Source organism: Aptenodytes patagonicus, chromosome 3 (genome assembly GCF_965638725.1).
Source record: "Aptenodytes patagonicus chromosome 3, bAptPat1.pri.cur, whole genome shotgun sequence".
Taxonomy (NCBI): domain Eukaryota; kingdom Metazoa; phylum Chordata; class Aves; order Sphenisciformes; family Spheniscidae; genus Aptenodytes; species Aptenodytes patagonicus.
In genome coordinates, this window is record NC_134951.1 from 118,344,589 (window position 1) to 118,364,544 (window position 19,956).

At 41.1% G+C, this 19,956-nt stretch overlaps 1 protein-coding gene across 5 annotated transcripts in view; it reads left to right on the forward strand.

The window, feature by feature from the left end:
• The window catches only part of ATL2 (atlastin GTPase 2), a 45,331-nt gene that overhangs the window by 8,352 nt on the left and 17,023 nt on the right, over window positions 1-19,956 (forward strand). For 4 of the 5 annotated variants that reach the window (XM_076334907.1, XM_076334911.1, XM_076334908.1 and 1 more), the window contains exons 2-3: window positions 12,869-13,149; window positions 18,587-18,721. In XM_076334907.1, the coding sequence (XP_076191022.1) occupies window positions 12,869-13,149; window positions 18,587-18,721 (416 nt within the window). Of the gene's footprint in view, window positions 1-10,621; window positions 10,693-12,868; window positions 13,150-18,586; window positions 18,722-19,956 lie in introns of those variants that run through there. The other variant, XM_076334910.1, reaches the window with a different exon arrangement.

Genomic DNA, 19,956 nt, shown 5'->3' on the forward strand with positions numbered 1-19,956 from the left:
GATAGTCATGTTGAATTTACAAATTCTTATTGGTCTCAGTAAAATATTTGAAGTGACTTTTGAGCAGTGTGTTATATAATGATTCCAGGACAACAAGGCTTTTTCTTTTTACTTGGATTGAAAATTATAGAAACCTGTTGGAGAACGTGTCAACTGCTTGTTCTGACGTGTTAGGACTACTTCTTGTATGTTGTGCGTACTTGGAAAAGTTGTTCTCACCTCTTATCTTCTCAAACAGGGTGGTACTGCTGAGTGGAAGAATAAGTGCAGTTATTTTAACTGTCTCTGTAAGCCCAATCCTATGATACTACTGCCTGCAAACTTGCATGCTGTGTCTTACTCCCCTCCCTCCTCAACCCTTTCTGCATTTTCAGCTCCTCAGGTAAATGTAAGAAAGGGTCTCCTGGCTTTTGCTGGTGGCTGTTTATTTATCTTGGTCTGTGTAGTGTGGTCTACTTGGGGAACCTTAAACAATTGGGAAATGAAAGGTACCATCTGTCAATCCTCTGCCTAATATGGAAATAATCACAGTACTGATTTTGGGGGAGGAACAGTCACTCGAAGTACATGAACTGCTAGGCATTGAGGCAGAAGCTTGGCTTCCTTTAATGTATTGATTAGACATAGGATAGTAGTGAAAATGACTGCTGTAGGAAAATTAGGTTAAGGTTCTTGACATAACCAAATCACTTTCTTAAAACAAGAAGTCATCTTGCTTTTAAGAGAAAATTTCTTAAATACTTTGTAATTCTGAACGAATGCTAAAGAATTGTTATTGTTCTTGTTAATGACAGCAGTGTGATTCTAAACATGGCCTTAAAGCTGCCCTCAAGGCAGTTATCACTTATCTTCCAAGCAACAAAGTCTTAAGCTTGTCATGGGGGTAAGGGAGGGAATGCAGTACAAAATACTTAAAAGGAAATCTTTCTAAATGCTAGTATGTCAGACTTCTTAGTACAGAAATTGTTTAGAAAAGTGCAGTAAGTAATGCTTTTGGGGGTTGGGGCACAGAACTGGGGTATTTTCCAGAGCTAGTAGTACTGTAGAAATAAGTAGCTACTGAAAACTTACCACGTTATGCTCTGAGATTTAAAAGGCAAAAAAAAATCTTTCAAAATAAAATAATGGTGGTAGGAGCATTAAGAAGTGCAACTTCTGCTATTAAGCTGAATTTTTCAATGGAAAAACAAACACGCTATCCACTATGAACACTTAGATAGCAGATGTGATTAAATACTTGTGGAACCTTCAGATGCTACTAGGAATCCTGCTTGTTTGAGAAGACCCTTAAAATGCAATCTGGTGCTTTTAAAGAGGTTGGAAGTTGGCTCGTGATAGACTGAATGTTATTCTTAGAGTCTCAGTCTAAGTACTTTGAGTTGTAGACATATCACTGTTTCATTAATCAAATATCAAACTGAGCTGTTCTGTAGTCTGAACTGTTGTTGACTTCTTATTTCTGTAGTGCATTAGAACTGACTAGATTAAGCTTTTGTGAGCTTTAAAGAGCAGCACACTGCTGTCTATCTCTGGGTTCATCTCCTAAACCTAAACTTTTCTCCCCAGTGTTTGTCTTCTGTACGCTGTAAGGAAAGATTTCGTGGATCCACAGAATGAGAACAATAAATATGATCTACAAAGACTAAACTGTTGGTTGGAGGGGGTTGTTAAACATACAGTCTTCAGACAGTTGTATTTCCCTCTTCCTTCTCCACCCAAGTGAAAGATGGGTATTAAACCATTTGTAGTCTCAACATATGGTATGGTGTGCTGTCCTGTAGAAGAGCAGTTAGATTGGCTAGATGTATTCAGACTAGTCTGAAAACTTGACATAAAAAGAAGTAGTAACCAGCTCCCCTTCTGTGTTTGTTCCTTTCGGGAGGATGGTGTGGCTTGCCTTACCTCTGGGATTACTCTCTTCTTTTTCCCCTCAATGCTATAATCACCACTAGGCTCGACTGGCCAGCAGTCATTAGCGTACACATAACTACGGCATTTGCTGCCCCAGGAAAATGCTGTTTAAAAACCAAAAATGCTCCTGTTGTTAAGACTCTTGTTTTGCTAGCAGTAGCTGAGGTTTCTGTGGTAACAAGTGTCATGAATGATGTTAAAGAAGCTTAAGTAAGTAGGTAAGTCTTGAGCCCTTTGAACTGATACGAAGGTGCTTGTTGTGTGGAACTGAGCTACTAAAGTGTAAATGTTTTACAGCATCCTTGTGACAACTTTAACTGGTGATTTTGAAATCAAAATTCTTCTAATCTACTCCTTAGTAGAGACAGCTCTTAGCAGGTACAGTATATACAGTAGGAACGTTCCCACCAGTTACACATCCTAGCCTATGTTATTGACAAAACTGAAACTAGTGTTAACCTCCATTTGCAAAAGAAGGAAACCTTGTTAACCTTCTTAAGTGAAGGTTAACAAATGTGTTGGCTAGCCCAGCCTAAATCTGAACTCTTTCAGATCTAGACAAATCCTTGGCAACACACAGTCCGATCCAGTTACAGCCCATTTATCTACCCATCTTTGCAGTGTTATCACATATCACTAAGTCAGTCTCCACGTGAACATGCTTCTTAACTGTACTTGTGAGTTCTGAGAGTCTGGAGAAGTTTTCCAGCTTAACTAGGTTGTAGTCACAAAGCTGAACTTTTCTTTTGGCACCAGTGCCCAGTCAAGCAGCTTGTGCCTCCCCCTCAATTGTGCTGGTGCAGCTGTTTCAGAGGCTGTAGAGTGCACAGCACATCACCTTGTGTTTGTTCAAGATAAGTTGGTGCCTGGACCTAGGACAGTGGTGCCAACACAGAGGGCAGCAGTCCTGTACTGTTCAACAGTACAGCTGAACCGACCCAATGCCCTGCAGATGAAGCTGCGTAGCTCTGTTTTTTGTTTGTCTTCAGCTCTAGTGCTCATTGGACTCTTATTGAGGTGATACAGTTTGTAGAAAACTGTTCGTATTGGATTGCTTTTTCTGCTGGTTTGGTTTGTTTAGCTGACTTTACTCTCAGCAGCATTGGATATGTGGCAAAATTAGCAGGAAAGGCAGTGTGGTACTGCGTGGTGCTGGAAATGGGAAAGAGTGGGAGAGCCCTTGTGTGAGTGGGTGGTTAAGACTCAGCTGTGCCACTGAAACAGGCTTGAAGAAGCAACAGGGGAGAGAGGAGGAGGCAGTTACTGTCACTGTCCTGTTGGCAAAATAAATATACATTGAGCTGTTGCCTTAGTAAGGGACTTTTGTGCAGCAACAGAAATGATGTCTGGCAGAGACTCAGGAGTTGTGGAGAGTAGGTGCGGGGCTCTGAAATATATGGACATGGTTAGGTGCTGTATCAATTATTATGGGTTAATTGCAGGAAAGTGATACGGCAGCCCAGGCCTCTTTCTATACGTGCTTACAGCAGGGACTGCGATGAAAACTACTTTTATCATAGGTGTGTGAGAAAAATCTCTTCCTGCAGTGGAGATAAAGTGAACACATGCAAAATGTGATTTATTTTTTTTTATTTCAGTTCTCTCTAAATGTGACTTGTGTGGGGTGCTTTTCTTGTTTTGATTCACATCGTTGATCTGGGCATTAATTGTATTGGTACATGTTGTGTTTCTCCCAGTCACACTTCCCTTTCATCTCATTGGGTATGTTAGTGACACTACCAGGTTAAGAACAGTTGAGGAGGGAGAGGGAGGAGAAATTGAAATACTCCCTGAAGGTGTCTGAAGGTTGTTACTGTATCAGTTTTGCTACCTATGAGATCTAGAGAAGGCAGTTTCTTAAGGTAAACCCAGTCTCTCCCTGTACTGCTCTTTATTCTTTGAAATGAAATTTAGAACTTTTTATTAAAACACGACTATGGAGTTCAGTGCTGGAAAAGCTGGTTGTGAGGCTCTCTTAGCTGCAGGAACTTAAAGGGAGGTGGGAAGCCGAGTTGGAGGTTGGGCTAAAAAGATCACTTTTGCTTAGAAGCTTCAGATTGTTAGAAGCATGGTTTGATCAAAAAGGAAAAACTAAAGCCTCTTCGGCTTGCTCTGTTTCCTTAAACCTGTTGGTGTTCCTGACTAACAGCTTGTTTATCCTGGAAATGAGTATGAAAACCGGCCCTTTGGCATACCTCCCTGTACAGCAAAAGTGAGCACTTGCTTTGCTTGCTGCTGAGCTCCTCTGTGGCCATGGTACAGATGCAGCTGGGTGACTAAACCTATTCTGGCTGCTAAAGATCAAATGTGAGGTAATTGCAGTTGGCATCTCTTACCTTATTCTTTTTTCCCTATCCTTCTCATTCAAAATCTTGGTTTGGGTTAGCTGATTGTTGTTTAAATTATCAGCTGCTGGCATGAGGAATACATACAAGGTACATAAAATGTAGTTATGGCCTAAACCAATTAGAAAATACTGACTGAATCTTCTTGGGTGAGCAACAACCTTAAATAAAATCACTGTGAAATACAAGCAGAAGTCTGCCTAGTTTAAATCTGTGTGGCCTGCAAGGATCCAGTTAGCCTGCAGTGTTCACGAAGAGCTTTCACTTGCCATTTCCAGAGTCCATGGTGAACTAGGGTATTCTCAGATCCGGTGTATTCTCATTCCCATCCTCAAGAACCTGGGGGATTGGTAAGAAGGGGGAGAAAAGGCAAGGAAGAGACCTTTCAGTGCTTTCATCTGCCTTTAGCCTTAGTATTCTAAAGCAGCATTCTTTGAGGGGGCTGGAAAAGTACTGGTAAACCTTACTGTGGGTAGAGATCCTGTTAGGTCCTTCAGTGAATGTGCTAATAATAGCTGTGGTTTTTAGGCAGAGTGGAAGAAGGATGAGAAGCATGCTTTGTCGCTATCCCTACCCTCCAAGTTTTTCCTTGTAGCTATGGAGAAACATCTTTCTTACTAAGTTCATGATGTACTTTCAGAAAAGCAATCCTTTTATTTATATATATTAAAAAGTGTGCTGTTTCTGTCTTAGTCTCTGCTTATTGGTATTTTCTTACTTGTATGCATTTGCTGAAAACAGCTGAATTTGAGGGTTGACTTTTTTGCAGCACCTCTTCATTATAATGAAGCCTCCCTCTAGCTTTTCTGTCCCCTTAAATGGAGAATGCAAAATGCCAGTTTATCAGTATTTTGCTTAGCTATGGGAGAGCTGTCTGCTCCTGCATGCATGCAGACCATTCAACAGAGAAGCAATTTAAAGCACTTTAGGAGTAGACAGGCCTATTGTTTGGTTAGTTATGAGCTTCATAGGTATCTAGGTCATAAGAATATCTTTTTTCCCCTTCCTTGGCAGAATTGTAGCTTCAGGTACTTGTGCTTCTGCTCACAGTTTATGTAACAGTTCTAGATCTGTCCCTTAACATCCCATTGCCCTGAAGAAACAGAGTTAAACGCGTCTTCCCCCCTCCGCTACTCCTCTGTCAATCTTACTGGATATCCAAACAAGTCTTTGGAACTTAGCTCATCAGTCCTATTTATAGCTGAAATATTTAAAACATTTAATTATTTCTGGCCTTAAAATGAGCTACTTGGCAGTATTTACTAGTCAGCAATAGGAAAGCAGTGATGCATTAAGGTCTGTGGCAGCCCCATAGCTTTCATGTGGGTCCTGCTGTGAGTTTATTGCATGGAGTAGGACTGCTGGAGAAAGGGGAGGATGATTTTGTGACTTAAATCTAGTGATTTTTTTTTTCCAGTAGATGTGCCAGATTTTTTTACCTTGTCCAAATAAGGTTTGAAGGTTAACCTATTTTTTTTTCTATGCTGTGGAACTCAGTTCACACATGCCTACACTTTCCTCAGTTCACTACGCCAAAATGAGAAACATTTAAACAGTTTGTCTCCTTTCTAAGGAAAATTTCCTAGGTGAAGCTCTGAGAGAATGCATTACATTTAAATGTGGTGCAGCAGTTTCCTCGTGATAACTTATTTTAAGCTTTTGATTCAAGCTGTGAACTCCCTCAGGCCATGGAGGTAGAACAAGATTTCAAGCCAGATGGTTTGAGGTTAGTGTAGCCCACTTCAGCTTGCTTTACCATTCATGTGTGTGTGGGAACCTATCATGCATCTGTATTGAACTATGAGGGGGAGACTTAGATTGCTTTTGTATGGACGCAAACCTGTGGTGTCTGTAGAGCACCAGCAAAAAGAGTTCAGGGATGCTGAGAGCTGAAGTATCTAGGGGTACTGGAAGTTTTGATTTAAAGTTGGACTTCTAGCAAAGTGCAGGTTTCTGTGCAAACAAGATATTAAGACTACCATCTTGAAGACATACAGAGTGAAGTCTTTGTAACTCCTTGTGATAGAGCAATGGAAGGAGTACTGATGAGAGCCATCTACGGTAATGAAAGTGACTTCTTTAGACTTTATTCATAATCCAAGTCTTAAGCCACTAAAAAACAAATGGGATTTAAATTTATTTTAATGTTGTGCTGCATCTGTGTGCAGCTGTCTGTGTCCAACCCACTGTCCAGAGAAGCAATTAGTAGTTGTCATTCAGTGCTTGTTGATCAGAAACCTATACTGTATCTAAAACCAACTGAGTTTAGCAATTAGTGTGTGCTTTTTTGTCATGAAAGAATGTGAATGATGTGTTTAATGAGCTCAAGCTGTATTTGGGTTGAAACATAAAGGTGACTATGTTGGTACTTTCAATTAATGTGCTTAAAGGGAGGAACTTGCATTTAAAGTAGGCTGTCTCTTATTTTCATAGCACGCAGCTTGAGCTGACTGTTCTCACTCCCATGTTCTTACACTGCAGGACAAATAGGTCATCAGCTGCTAGCTGTGTACTTAGGGAAAGCAGGAATTAGCTTTTCATTTTACCTCATGCTTTAAGAAACGGGTTATTTAGTTGAGTTTGTTCAGTTGAAATATTGTCTGTACATACACAAGAAGCTACTGTTCTCAAAATCTGGCTTAGCATTTCAACAAGTGGTGCTTGTTCTGGATACTTAGCTGATGAGTGTCAGTAGTAGTCCTGCTGTATTTGTTGCTGAGTGGAGTGAAGAGCTTATAGGGAAACTGGGTGATAGTAGCTTCTCTTGGCTATATTTGCTTCCATTCAAGTCTGTCTGCTTCTGCGTCTTGCTGTACAGTATTGCTTCTCTTGTATCTCCTAGCCTGTTTGATCTGGGTTAAGAAGTGATTATGCACAGTCAGAACAGTGCATTAGCTCACATGCTGTAATTGAATGATTCAGGTTGGAAGAAGCCAAAATGGAATAGGGAGTGATTAGTAAACAGCTATAGTAATAGGCCTGAATGGATGGCAGACTTCAGGGGCAAGCCCAGTTGATGATTTTTCTGCATCAGCTCCAGCCAGAGTGGTAGATATGACTGTAGTCAAGTATGTTAGTTCAGTAGTACAGAAGCTTCAATGATCAGATGAACTTCTTGAAAAAAGAAAAATGTAGCTATGGCTTTCTGGGCCTGCAACACTGTGCTACAAGCTCTAATGCCATATGCTTTGACAGATGAGAACTTTTCTGTATGTACTAAAAGCCTGAGGTCCAGTCTTCTGTGCACATGGGGATTTCCAGCAGCATTGAGACCAACCCTGTGAGTGAGTTGGATGAATCTACCAGCCTGTCTTTAGTACTCTGGCAGGAGGCAGCGTTGCTTGGCTGTTCTGCATGCAGTGCAAGGAGCCATCAGCCATGCCTCTGAAAAAATCACTATCTGAGTGTGAATGTATGGGGTGGATGTGCTGCGTCCGTAACCCCATTACTGGGATGGAACTGGACTTCTCAAAGTGTTAAGAGACACTACAAAAAACAAACAACAAAACCCCTCCCAAAACAACAAAAGTCTGTTGCTTTGGTTGCTTCTGTAGCAGTACTGAATGTGTTGTCATGGAGACCTATATAGGGAGGCTGCCATGAGCTTTGCAAGTCCAAATTACTGTCCAGTTGGCTAGAAACACTTCAGTGTAGGGGTGGTCATTCTGTGAACGCCACCTCTTCTAAAGTTAGTCCTCATCCGTTCCTATGCCTGATTTGCTGGAACTGGACTATTGCAAGAACGTAGAGCAGTTTGTGGTCCTTAGACTGGGCTTTAGGACAAATCCACCTAAATTCTGAGTTTCAAGTAGTACACTGACCATGCTGGGGAAGGTGAGAAAAGGCCGGGGGGGAGTAAGAAGTAGGGCTTCATGTTCTGAATCTCATTAACTCCTGGCTTGACTTGACAGTGCTATCAGCACGCTTATTTTATGAACTACTTACAGAACTTACTACAATGCTTCTGCAGCTTTTGCAGAAAACTGGACTGTGAAGTGGGACTTCTTGTCCTGACCATTGTTTTGAGACACTGCTCTGAAAGTAGTTCTTGGAAGTGGAATGTGATCCTTCTGCCCAGGATGCTGAAGCTGCCTAGAAAGGCTTCCAAAGTACTCCAGTGCTGCCTGAGACAGTGACTAGCCAGAGTAACAGGGTAAGCAGCGAGGAGGTAGTATAAAGGACCAAAAAGGTTGAGACATCTGCCTAGGCGCACATGACAGGTTAGCATATGCTGATTATGCTGCTGGGATGAGCAGTAGCACTGGTTTTACAGTTAACATGCTTAACTTTTTGTCATGGTTTAACCTCAGTCAGCAACTGAGCATCACACAGCCACTCGCTCATTCCCCAACCCTTGTGGGATGGGGGAGAGAATCGGAAAAGTAAAAGTGAGAAAACTTGTGGGTTGAGATAAAAACAGTTTAATAACTGAAATAAAATTAAATACTACTACTAGTAATAAGAAGAATAGACAAAGCAAGTGATGCATGATGCAGTTGCTCACCACCCGCCGACTGATGCCCAGCCAGTCCCCGAGCAGCGGCCTGCCCCCCCCAGCCAGCTTTCCCCCAGTTTATGTACTGAGCATGACATCACATGGTATGGAATGTCCCTTTGGCCAGTTTGGGTCAGCTGTCCTGGCTGTGCCCCCTCCCAGCTTCTTGTGCACCTCCAGCCTTCTCAGTCGGTAGAGCATGGGAAGCTGAAAAGTCCTTGACTAGCGTAAGCGCTACTTAACACACCAACATTTTAGTAGTTGCTATCAACATTATTCTCATACTAAATCCAAAACATAGCACTATACTAGCTACTAGGAAGAAAATTAACTCTATCCCAGCCGAAACCAGAACACTTGTGCTAACTAGTTCAAAGTCTCTTGAAGGGAAGGGTGTTCTCTGCAACTCGAGCATGAAGTTATCAAACCAGCTCTTCTGGATGGATCAAGTTTCCTTCACAGCTGTCAACACTGTAGTTCTCCACCCTCTAAAGTGCTTGATTCATGGCAATGATGGTCTTTTCTGTAGGTAGGTTGGGAGCTTTCAGATATATTAGGCTGGCTAGTCAAAAAAAAACCCAACAAACCAACCTGACCCAAACCAAACTAAAACCCAACTTGATGCTCTGGGACTTGACTTTCCAATTTCTGCTGGTAAGTGAAATCTAATAGGAATTGAATAGGGCCTAAGATGAATCTTCTCTCCTGTCCCCTCTGAGCTAAGTGAGCTCCAGGGGTGCAGAATACTATTAATAAGATATTGTGAGCTTTTAACGGGCATATTGTGTGTAACCTCTTGATAGTACTATCTACTTGTGATAGGGAGAATCTGCTTGTTTAGAAATAACTAATGATAAAAGACCACTCTACTTGTTTGTTTGGAAAGCTTCTTGGCTTGAAGAGGCTTTGGGTGGCTATGCTCTGCACTGGCAGAAGAATGCTGCTACAACTTGTGCTTTGAGGTCTGCTAAGTTTCTGATGACTTCCAGGTAGGAAAAGATGGTTAATGTCAGGCTTCAAGTGAATGAAGAGAAGTTGCAGATGTTGCTTCAGACTTTTTTACAGTCTGCCTTAGTTTACAAAACTGATACCTTACTGCAGCTGAAGTGAAGTATGTGTTTAAAAGAATATAAGGCTGTTTTAAGTAATCAAGTTAAAATTGTTGCCTGGAGAATATGTAGAAGCAGAGGCTTCGATACATTGTATGAATATGTTTGCTAAAACACAGGTGTGTCTCTCTTCTTGAAGCTATCTAAGCTTAATGCTTTTATCAATAGAATTGCTCCCTTTATGTTTCTAGGCTGTGATGCTGAAGGCTTTCTTTCTGACTGTCAAAATCTTCATACCTCACCTCCCAAGTTTTCTGGCCTACAAAGGATGCTACCTATATGGGGCAAAACCTGTTTTGCAAACTCTTTCAAAAAAGAGGGCTTGTTTAATTTCTGGGAATACAAAAGCTTTAGGCCAAAGGTGAGAGTGTTTCTTCTGAACTGGTGACCAATATTGTGTCAATGTAGTTTGTATAGTTTGGTGTCCTGTTGACAGCTTTTCTTTTTAAAGTTACTCCTTCTAGTTGTCAGGCCTGGTGGTGCAGTTGAATTTTTTGGCCTGCTTTGTCAACCAGTTTGAGTTAGGGTGATGCTAGGGGCTGTTTTGCCCACCCACTTGGATAATGTTGGAGTTCAGTTCTAGCTGCTTAGGATTTAAGCATTCACATTTACTTCCTGTATGAACCAAGTACTGCACTAGCTTAATATATTCAAACCTTTTTTTTTTTTAAGATTTAGTGCCACTGGCCTTTGAGGCAGCACAGATTCGATGCTTGGAAATGGAAATGTCCTCTCTGATTTGCAATGAAGTGAAATGTTGTCAGAACTGGCTAAAGAGAGAGCCGCTGGAAAAACGCCAAGGTCACCATGTTACCAGTTTTTCAAGTTCATGGTAATAACTCAAATGTCTCATTATACCCACAAAACAGAGTGTGTTGGAGCACTGTTCGTAAGTCTTTTGCTGAGGATGGTATCTAGGATGCAAAGTCCGGCAGGAATGACTTGGCAGGTCCTGTGGGTACTGGCAGGGTCTCTGCCATGAATGAATTAAACTGTGGTGTGTTCCATGGTGCCTCATGACACATCCTGCAAGAGATCACCGCTTCTGGGCTGCTTCCACAGGAAGCATGGGGACCATGTAACATACTTGCGTGCAATGCATCAAGTAACTGGAGATGGCTGCTGCTTTGTCTTCATTAAAGCAATGCTTGGAAATGCAAGCATGACTAGCAGTCCAACATACTTAAATTCATACAGTGATGTTCCCGGATAAGTAACTGCTAGGAAGGTGCCTCACTCAGGCTTGTGCACATGGGGTTCTGATAGAATATGGCAAAATGTAAATCTGGAGTTGGAGACAATTCTGTAAGCACAAAAATGCTTCCAGATGCTTGATAGGAAAAGTGGAATCAGGCCAGTGGTAGAGTTAGTTTCTGCTGTGGGACAAACTTCAGTGTTGTGGTACTTGAACAAGAGAGGAGACTTAATCTTGGACAGGTGTTGTGGTTTAACCCCAGCTGGCACCTAAGCCCCACACAGCTGCTTGCTCACTCCCCCCTGGTGGGATGGGGGAGAGAATTGAAAGAGTAGAAGTGAGAAAACTCATGGGTTGAGATAAAGACAGTTTAATAGGTAAAGCAAAAGCCATGCATGCAAGCAAAGCAAAATAAGAAATTCATTCACTGCTTCCCATTGGCAGGCAGGTGTTCAGCCATCTCCAGGAAAGCAGGGCTCCATCATGCGTAATGGTTACTTGGGAAGACAAATGCCATCACTCCAAATGCCCCCCGCCCCTTCCTTCTTCCCTCAGCTTTATATGCTGAGCATGACATCGTATGGTATGGAATATCCCTTTGGTCAGTTGGGGTCAGCTGTCCCGGCTGTGTCCCCTCTCAACTTCTTGTGCACCCCCAGCCTACTCGCTGGTGGGGTGGAGTGAGAAGCAGAAAACGCCTTGACTCTGTGTAGGCACTGCTCAGCAGTAACGAAAACATCTCTGTATTATCAACACTGTTTTCAGCACAAATCTAAAACATAGCCCTATACTAGCTACTATGAAGAAAATGAAGTCTATTCCAGCTAAAACCAGCACAACAGGTCAGTTTGGGTTTTCTTTTAGGCCTCTAACCCAGTAACTCCTGAATTCTGGAAGTCAGGAAAATAGGATATTGGTACTATTGTGCCGTATGTCTGAAGGGCCATGTTACCTTAATTTATCATTCATTAGTAACTTAAATCTCATCTGAGTTATAGTTCTTTCAGCTACTGGTTGATCCTGAAAGGGTATTGATTCTTAAATTGTGTATAAAATATTCTCTTAACTCTTTGAAAGAGTTGGTACTTACTGTTATTAAATCTTGCTTAATAACATGTCACAGGAAGAGTATGAAGCCAGAAACTACTTCAATGGTTTTTGTTTTTCTTACCCTAGAAGTGTTAGGCCTTGCACATGCTCAGGTGTTTATCCTCTTGCAAGTAGTGAATAGGCACTCTGAAGTCTGTGCTGTATTGAGAATTGAAATAGGTGTAAAGTGTTGGAATTAGAGGAACTTAGTCATCAGCTGATGTATGTAGTCCTGGGGTTATATACTAGATCAGTGGTCTTGCTTGTACATGTTGGCAAGCAAAACTGATAGAAAACATTTATTTTTTTCTTTTTTTTCCCTTATAATAGTATAAGAAGGTGGTGGTGTAAAAATGGCCTTTTTTGGTCCTCTTTGGAGCTTATTTTAAACTAATTAATTTTTTCCAGATAAGGGAGAAAAGGCCCTTGATTTTTAACGGAACTTATACTTAAGAAGCCTTTAAAAGGGGTTTTGATGCTGAAAACCAGTTTTTGTGATTTCTTAAAACATAGAGAATGATGAATACCTGAAAGGTAGACTATATGCAAAGCTGATGAAAATGGACAGGGAACTGCTGTCGATCTCACTGTCTGCACATGTGCGTTCCCAAGAACATCACTCTTGCTGCTGGGAATGAAAGCCCAGCTCAAGGCTTCACTGCAAAGAAACGTCTAGTGCCCTAAGCTCTGACTTACTAATGTATTGTAACCTGTCAATTTGCAGGTAAGCTTTATGAGGAAGAAGAAGAGGAGGATGCCCTACCTGACTCAGATGCCCTGCCAGACTCAGATGATGAGGTGGATTTGGATAAGCCGCGCCCCATACAGATTGTTCTTGCTCATGAAGATGACCATAACTTTGAATTAGATGAAGAAGCATTGGAAAAAATCTTGCTTCAGGAACACATCAAGGATCTTAACATAGTAGTTGTGTCTGTAGCAGGAGCTTTCCGCAAAGGAAAATCTTTTCTGCTGGACTTCATGCTTAGATATATGTATAACAGGGTGAGTAATTTGGATTTTCCCTGCAGGAGAAAAGTAGTTTGGTATTTTAGTCATTTACCATTGTATTTGTTGACTTGAGCACAAATATAGCAGGTCAAACTTTTCTTACTTATTGGGGGATGGGGAAGCTAGCTACTCTGTTTCTACTCTGTGAAGAAGTGTATTTAAGTGACAGTTTTTTGGTATAAATTTTCCTGCAGTTATCAAGGGAACTTATTGGTGTCCTGATGTAAGTGAGCATGAGAAGAACTTGAATGAGGGACGGTGGTGGCCTTCTAGTTGAGCTTTGGGGAAGGGTTCATCCAAGTGGTGGCTTGGAGGAATCTTGCTTTGACTTGATCTCCTGAAATCATATTGTAGTGCTAGCTTTCCCATTGTTGCAAAAAGAAGAGTCTTACCAGGTAGCTATTGGAGGACTAAATCTGCTGAAATCTGAGGTATGGCAAAAGGGAGAAAGTCTCCTGTTTACTGCCTGGAATGTGTCTCTGAACATAATCCAGGAACTTTTTAAATCCTTTTAAGTCACTGGTTAATGAATGCCTGATCCAAAATTTAATTTCTTTTCTTAGTTTGTAGCTTTTGGCTGGTGTTGTCTTGTGTCTACTATACTTTGAACTCTTGGCTGATACGGAGAAGGTGGGGTAGGGCCTCCTGTGAACATACACATCTGCCTGTCACAGGTTGTGGTGTGTTTCTTTTAATCTGCATAGTGAATATTGACAATTCAGTGTTTTATTGCTTTTTGAAACTCTTAAAAAAACAGAACTGGTTCCTTTTTTGGTCACCGTTCTTCGGAGTTGGAATTTACGGTAACAGAAACTAACCACGACTGCATCTATTTTACCTTTGTGCTAGCTGGTTTGAGGAGAAATCAAGATGAACCCTGCAGTTACAGGAAATATGGGAATATTGCAAAGAAGCTACTGGTAGTCGGCAGATGAAGACTTCCTTTCTCTTACTCCTGGTAGTGCCTGCTATTGAATTCTTCTCACTGATTTGCCAAGAGCTCTGTAAGAAAGACACTGAGGATATGGTAGGAGGAATACAGAGTAGCAAGCTGGTGCTCCTGACTTCTTAAGACTCCTTTAACCTAGGGAGGAATAAACATTTCATTGACATAGCTGTTCAGTGGGTGGCCTTTTGTGTGTGTATATAAACCCTCTAGTGTCCTGTTTATGTTAAAAACAAAAAAACCCACAAACAAAAAAAACCCCCAAACAAACCACAAACAAACAAAAAACCTGAACTCCCAAGAAGTATAGCAGTCTGAGCTAGATGGTGGCTGGTGTCGTGGTTTAACCTCAGTCAGGAACTGAGCACCACACAGCTGCTTGCTCACTCCCCCCTGCCCCGGTGGGATGGGGGAGAGAATCGGAAGAGTAAAAGTGAGAAAACTTGTGGGTTGAGATAAAAAACAGTTTAATAATTGAAATAAAATAAAATCCTAATAATAATAATAATAATAATAATAATAGTAATAATAGTAGTAGTTATAAGAAGAATAGACAAAGCAAGTGATGCACGATGCAATTGCTCACCACCCGCTGACTGATGCCCAGCCAGTCCCCGAGCAGCAGCCCGCCCCCCCGGGCCAGCTTTCCCCAGTTTATGTACTGAGCATGACATCACATGGTATGGAATGTCTCTTTGGCCAGTTTGGGTCAGCTGTCCTGGCTGTGCCCCCTCCCAGCTTCTTGTGCACCTCCAGCCTTCTCAGCTGGTAGAGCATGGGAAGCTGAAAAGTCCTTGACTAGTGTAAGCACTACTTAGCAACTACTAAAATGTTGGTGTGTTATCAACATTATTCTCATACTAAATCCAAAACATAGCACTATACTAGCTACTAGGAAGAAAATTAACTCTATCCCAGCTGAAACCAGGACAGCTGGGTAGAGGTAGTTCCTTCCAGAAATAGAAGGGGTAAGCTTTAAGCAAATACTCTAACTTTCAGATTGTGAAATAAAACAAAAGTTCATAAAGCAAAATGGATTGAAACACTGTTTAAGCCTTGTGTAATATCATGCCTCTCTGTTCCCTTTATTGTGCAATCACTTTTTTTCAGTTTTCTATAGGTGTCCTTCAGAATACCATTTGTTTCACTTAAACTGAAGATGAAGGCAAACTTAGCCATCTACAGCAATAGCTATCTCTTACCAAAAGCAGAGGGGTCTTGCTCTCTACGTGCTGCTTCTGGCCAGGCATTTGCATTCTGAAGCTGTAATGCTTGCAGGCCCTTAGCTGAGGTGATCCAACTCAGTGATGCATCAGAAGACACTGCGCTTTGCCAAATTGTTTTCCTGCCAGCTCAGTGATGTAAACTGGCTTAGGGAAGGAGTTTGACAAGTATCAGAGCTGCTGCAAACTGATTGATGAGAGTTGGGGATGAGAGAAGATAAGTGCAACACCTCCTTTTTTGAGCACTGCTGAATTGTATCAAGTCAAATGGTATCCTCTATGCTTATGCAAATTTCAGTACAGGAGGGGAGGCCTTGGTATAGTTTTATAGTACTCTTTAGTCTGATCACTCCATGTTCAGTCAGGCTTAATTACAAGTCTGTGTTTTCTGTGAACTAAATACTGGATCCTGCACAAAATACTAAAGCATCTGCATTCAGTTTGTACATTAATCAAGGAATTTTGGGATATCCTTCCCTGTGGATATTAACATGCATGATGAAAAACCTGCCAAAATACTTCAGAATCCCATTTTCTTGTCTTAAACCAAGAGCTGGAGGTCATGTGATAAGTTACTATTCTAAAAATCTCACGTGTCAGTTGAAGTCACAGGTAGGATTTTGGCATGGCTGAGATTGATCACTAACTTCAGGGAGGTGGGCATCTCATTTCAAGCACTGATGCTTAGTGTTATGATTGTTCATTTGAAATGGAACAGAATAATCTGCCACAAAACAGCACCAGTTGTGTACTCAGCAAACTGCTACAAGGATCCTGTGATCTTTGTTGCAGTTTAAGCCTTATTACGAGTTGGGTGCAGTAACACTAGTAAATTTAGATTTAAAAGCTTTTTTACAGGGGTATGACCTTCTTAGCTTGTATTAATCTGCAAGGTGCACTGTGTACTAATGGCACTATGCAAATAAAGCTGCATTGGTCCTTTCCTTAGTGTGGAATTTATTTAGAGAGGTTATCTTTTAGGTGACTGATACAAAATTGTAGTGCAACTTCTAGCTTGATTTCATGTAGGAACAAAGTCTTTTTTCCCCCCTCCCATCTCTTGAATATCTTTCAAGCCAGCTTGATGGATGCAGACTGTTAAAATACTGAGTTTTAACTAAGGAAAGACGAAGGTAACAAGCTAGGAGTGCTTCAAACTGATGCAAAGGTCATTCAGACAGGCTTAAGTGCATCATCCACAAGATGAAGCAGCTTCAGCTGAAGTTGTGCCTGCTAAGACACCAAAGTCTCCTGTGACATGAATCACATATGAAATCAAGTGTGGTTATATCTAGTGCTCATGGAGGGACTTGTCAAAAGATTTGTGTAGTTTAGGTCTGAATTGCTATGAATAAGGATAATTTCTGGACCAAACTGGGTAAAAGTATTCTTGTATAAATGACAAATGGAACATATTGTTGAATAACGTAACAGGTTCTTCTGAAAAAGTGAAAAGCTACAGTCCATTGACATATACCTGTGAAATATGATTCAGCATTGCCAAAACTGTATCCTGGAGCGTACTGAAGCCCAAAGCAGGCCTGGAGCTTTGATTTCTAGAGTGATCAGTGGATGCATAAGCATCTTCTAGGATAAACTCCAGGGGAAAGCTGTTCAGGTTTTGCTTAGTCTCTTTAGTAGAGGTGTATGTGCATGACAAAACAAAACAAAACATTCCCCCCCCCCCAAAAAAAAAAGAAAAAACCCGCAAACAATCTACCTGTAAAGAGCTGTGGTTCTCTTCACTTGGATACCTATGTTCATTTTCTACATTTTTATCTGCTCATCTCATTTACTTTTGCCATGTCTGATCCAAATAGCAGAGCTGAATGGTGTGCACTTAGCATTTGGGAGAATGCTGGTGCAGAACTGCTTGATTGCATTTCCCTCTTAGTATGGTTTTCTCTGCATGCTGCTAGGCATGAGGAACATGTGCAGGTTTTTTTCCCATCCCCCTTTAGAAATAAGCAGTTTCACTTACTTGTAGTAAATATTTATATTCTGTACAGCCCCTGGGTGCTCATGCTGTTTTCTGAGATGTGAAGAGATGTGTCTTGAGCTCTTTTCTGAAAACTGCCAGTGCAGAGTCAGCAAGGTAGAGATCGTAGCCTAGTGAATTGAGAAGTCTCCCCTCTGACCTTCTCAAAGAGCACACTTTCCTGGCTGGTAATCTTCTCTGGGCAGTCAGAGACAAATTCATTAAATGTCTCTTTCTGTTCTGCCAGCATGCTGTGTTCTAGCCTGTGAAATAAAGGTTTTTCTCTAAGCCCCTTCATCAGTTAAACTATTGTCTGCCTACCACTTCTCTCTTGTAGGACTTCAGTGTATATAAACCTATCACAGTGAAACTTCTTCAGGGCATCTGTTCATGCTCCTTACTTGCCCAGTACATAAACTATGTTTCTGGGTTAAATGTGCTCATATAATGGCTGGATTCTTCTACGTGAGCCACTGCTGTGTGTTGCCTGTCCTTGAGGACCGAAGACCTTGTTACAGTGCCATCAGCCAGAAATGTTAGCTGCAAACTGTACTTAACTCTGATAGCCTTTCCCAAAGTGGGCACTGTGCCAATAAAACTTTAATATGGATGGATTCATTGACATGTATCAAACTCTCAACATGACCTTTTCTCTTGAATCCCAATCACTTAGGAAAAGTATCTTGTAACTGTGACAAGTATAGATTGTAGATCTGGTCCTTGCCTATTCTCTTTGGCTTCTGCAAGCTGGTGTTGGGAGTCTTGTGCTGGCCTCTGTTAGTGCAGGGGCTTAGATGCTTAGCTAGTTTCAGCAGTTGACCTGTTTCTGAGGGGAAAGGGAGAGGATTAAGTCAAGATCAGGTTTTTTGTTCCTTGCAGAGGTTTAGCTGTTCCTGTAGTTAAAATACATGCTATTTACAACTGTGTTTGAACTGAGTTCTCTCAACTGAGAGAAGAGCATGAGTGTGAAGTGCAATCAGTGGACAAAACTAAGCTGTTCTCATTAGCTCTGAGTGCTTGAGACTTGAAAGCTGTGCCCATATACTTTTCAGTGGCTGAAGAGTTGTGCAACTGCTGAAATATAGTAGGCTCGAACAACATTTCTTTGGATGATCCTTGAAACACAGCAGAGTAGCATTGTGTTTTTGATATTTTGTGTAGTGTTGTCAATTGGCTCTGAGGAAAATGAGAGAACAATGTGGAAGTCTGCTAAAACATAGCATGTTAAAAAAAAAAAAAAATCTTCTCCTTGGTTTTAAATAAGTTTCTCCTCTTGTTTTGTAGACTTCTCCTTGCTGGATAGGTGGAAACACTGAGCCATTGACTGGTTTTACATGGAGAGGTGGATGTGAACGGGAAACCACTGGCATTCAGATTTGGAGTGAAGTGTTCGTAATTGACAAACCCAATGGAACAAAGGTAAGTGCTTGACTTAAATAGGTGTATGTAAGGATTTTTGCCTCTCTGTGTATGCCTCTAATGCCATGGGTTTCATGGAGGCAGTTCAAACATCAGTTGCTTTCCTTTGCATTCAGTACCTGTATAACGTATTTGGAAACCTTATTACCAGTGCAAGTATGAATTTTTCTGCTGTGTTGTAAGATTCATTCTCCAACAATAGTCCCATTCTGAGAGTACTTTGTTTTGGCAAAGTCTCCTCTGTCCAGGCTGATGGGTGGGTTATCCTGTGGATGTTGTAAAACTGTAATGGCTGTAAATACCATATATAGACAAACGCTGTGATAAGAACAGGTCTGTAACAAACACTGTTTTTTGAGAGGTGAGAATGTGTTCTAGCTTGTAGCTATGTTCTAGTGAAATGTAATGCATGGCTGTAAGTACTGGAAACAGCTTCAGTGTGTGGAAGCTGGTCCTTCCATAGAGTTTAACAGGTAGTCCATAAAAAAGGACTAAGTCTAACAGTGGGATAAAAGGCACTAACTCTATTCTAGTCAAAGCTGGTGCATCTTTTTTAACTCTAAGTCAATTTAACTATAAACTTTGGTTGTAGGTGTTTATCTTCATGCTGAAACAAAGTGTTAATGTTGTTAATAAATATTTACTCCATAATACTGGTGGTGTATCGTGAGCTATTCGTGTTCTTCTGAACCATAAGCTCTTGCTTATTTAACTTTCATACCTTTTGCATTTGCAAAGGAAACATCTGATGGCCAATTAATATGGACACAGATCTTAAATGGATAGTGGCTTAGGGGCGTGCAGGAAGTTTTATCAAATTTCATAGCTAACCAAACAGTTCTCTGGCTAAAAAACAGTTAACTTGCGAGGATCTATTTGTGCTCTGGGGACAAATCACTCACTTGTTCTTGTTTATCAGTCATCTCTAACTGAAAGAGAAGGGAATTGTAGTAGATCCCAAAGATGGGAATTGGACAGATTAACTTTTATCATTAAGATCACTTCATTCCTTGTCATTCCAGCAGACAGTCAGTATCAATTATCTTGTTTTCTTCTGAAAGTGATTATTTTAAGACAGGTATATTTTTAAAAGTAACCATCTCACTCTTAGCTATAATGAACTATGCTGGATTGTCAGCTGAAACTGAAGTTCTTCCAGTGAATAAGAGCTGTCTTACTTTGCACTGCACCCCTACTGGGCTGAGGGAGGCTATTTCTGTGGGAGAGGGTGACTA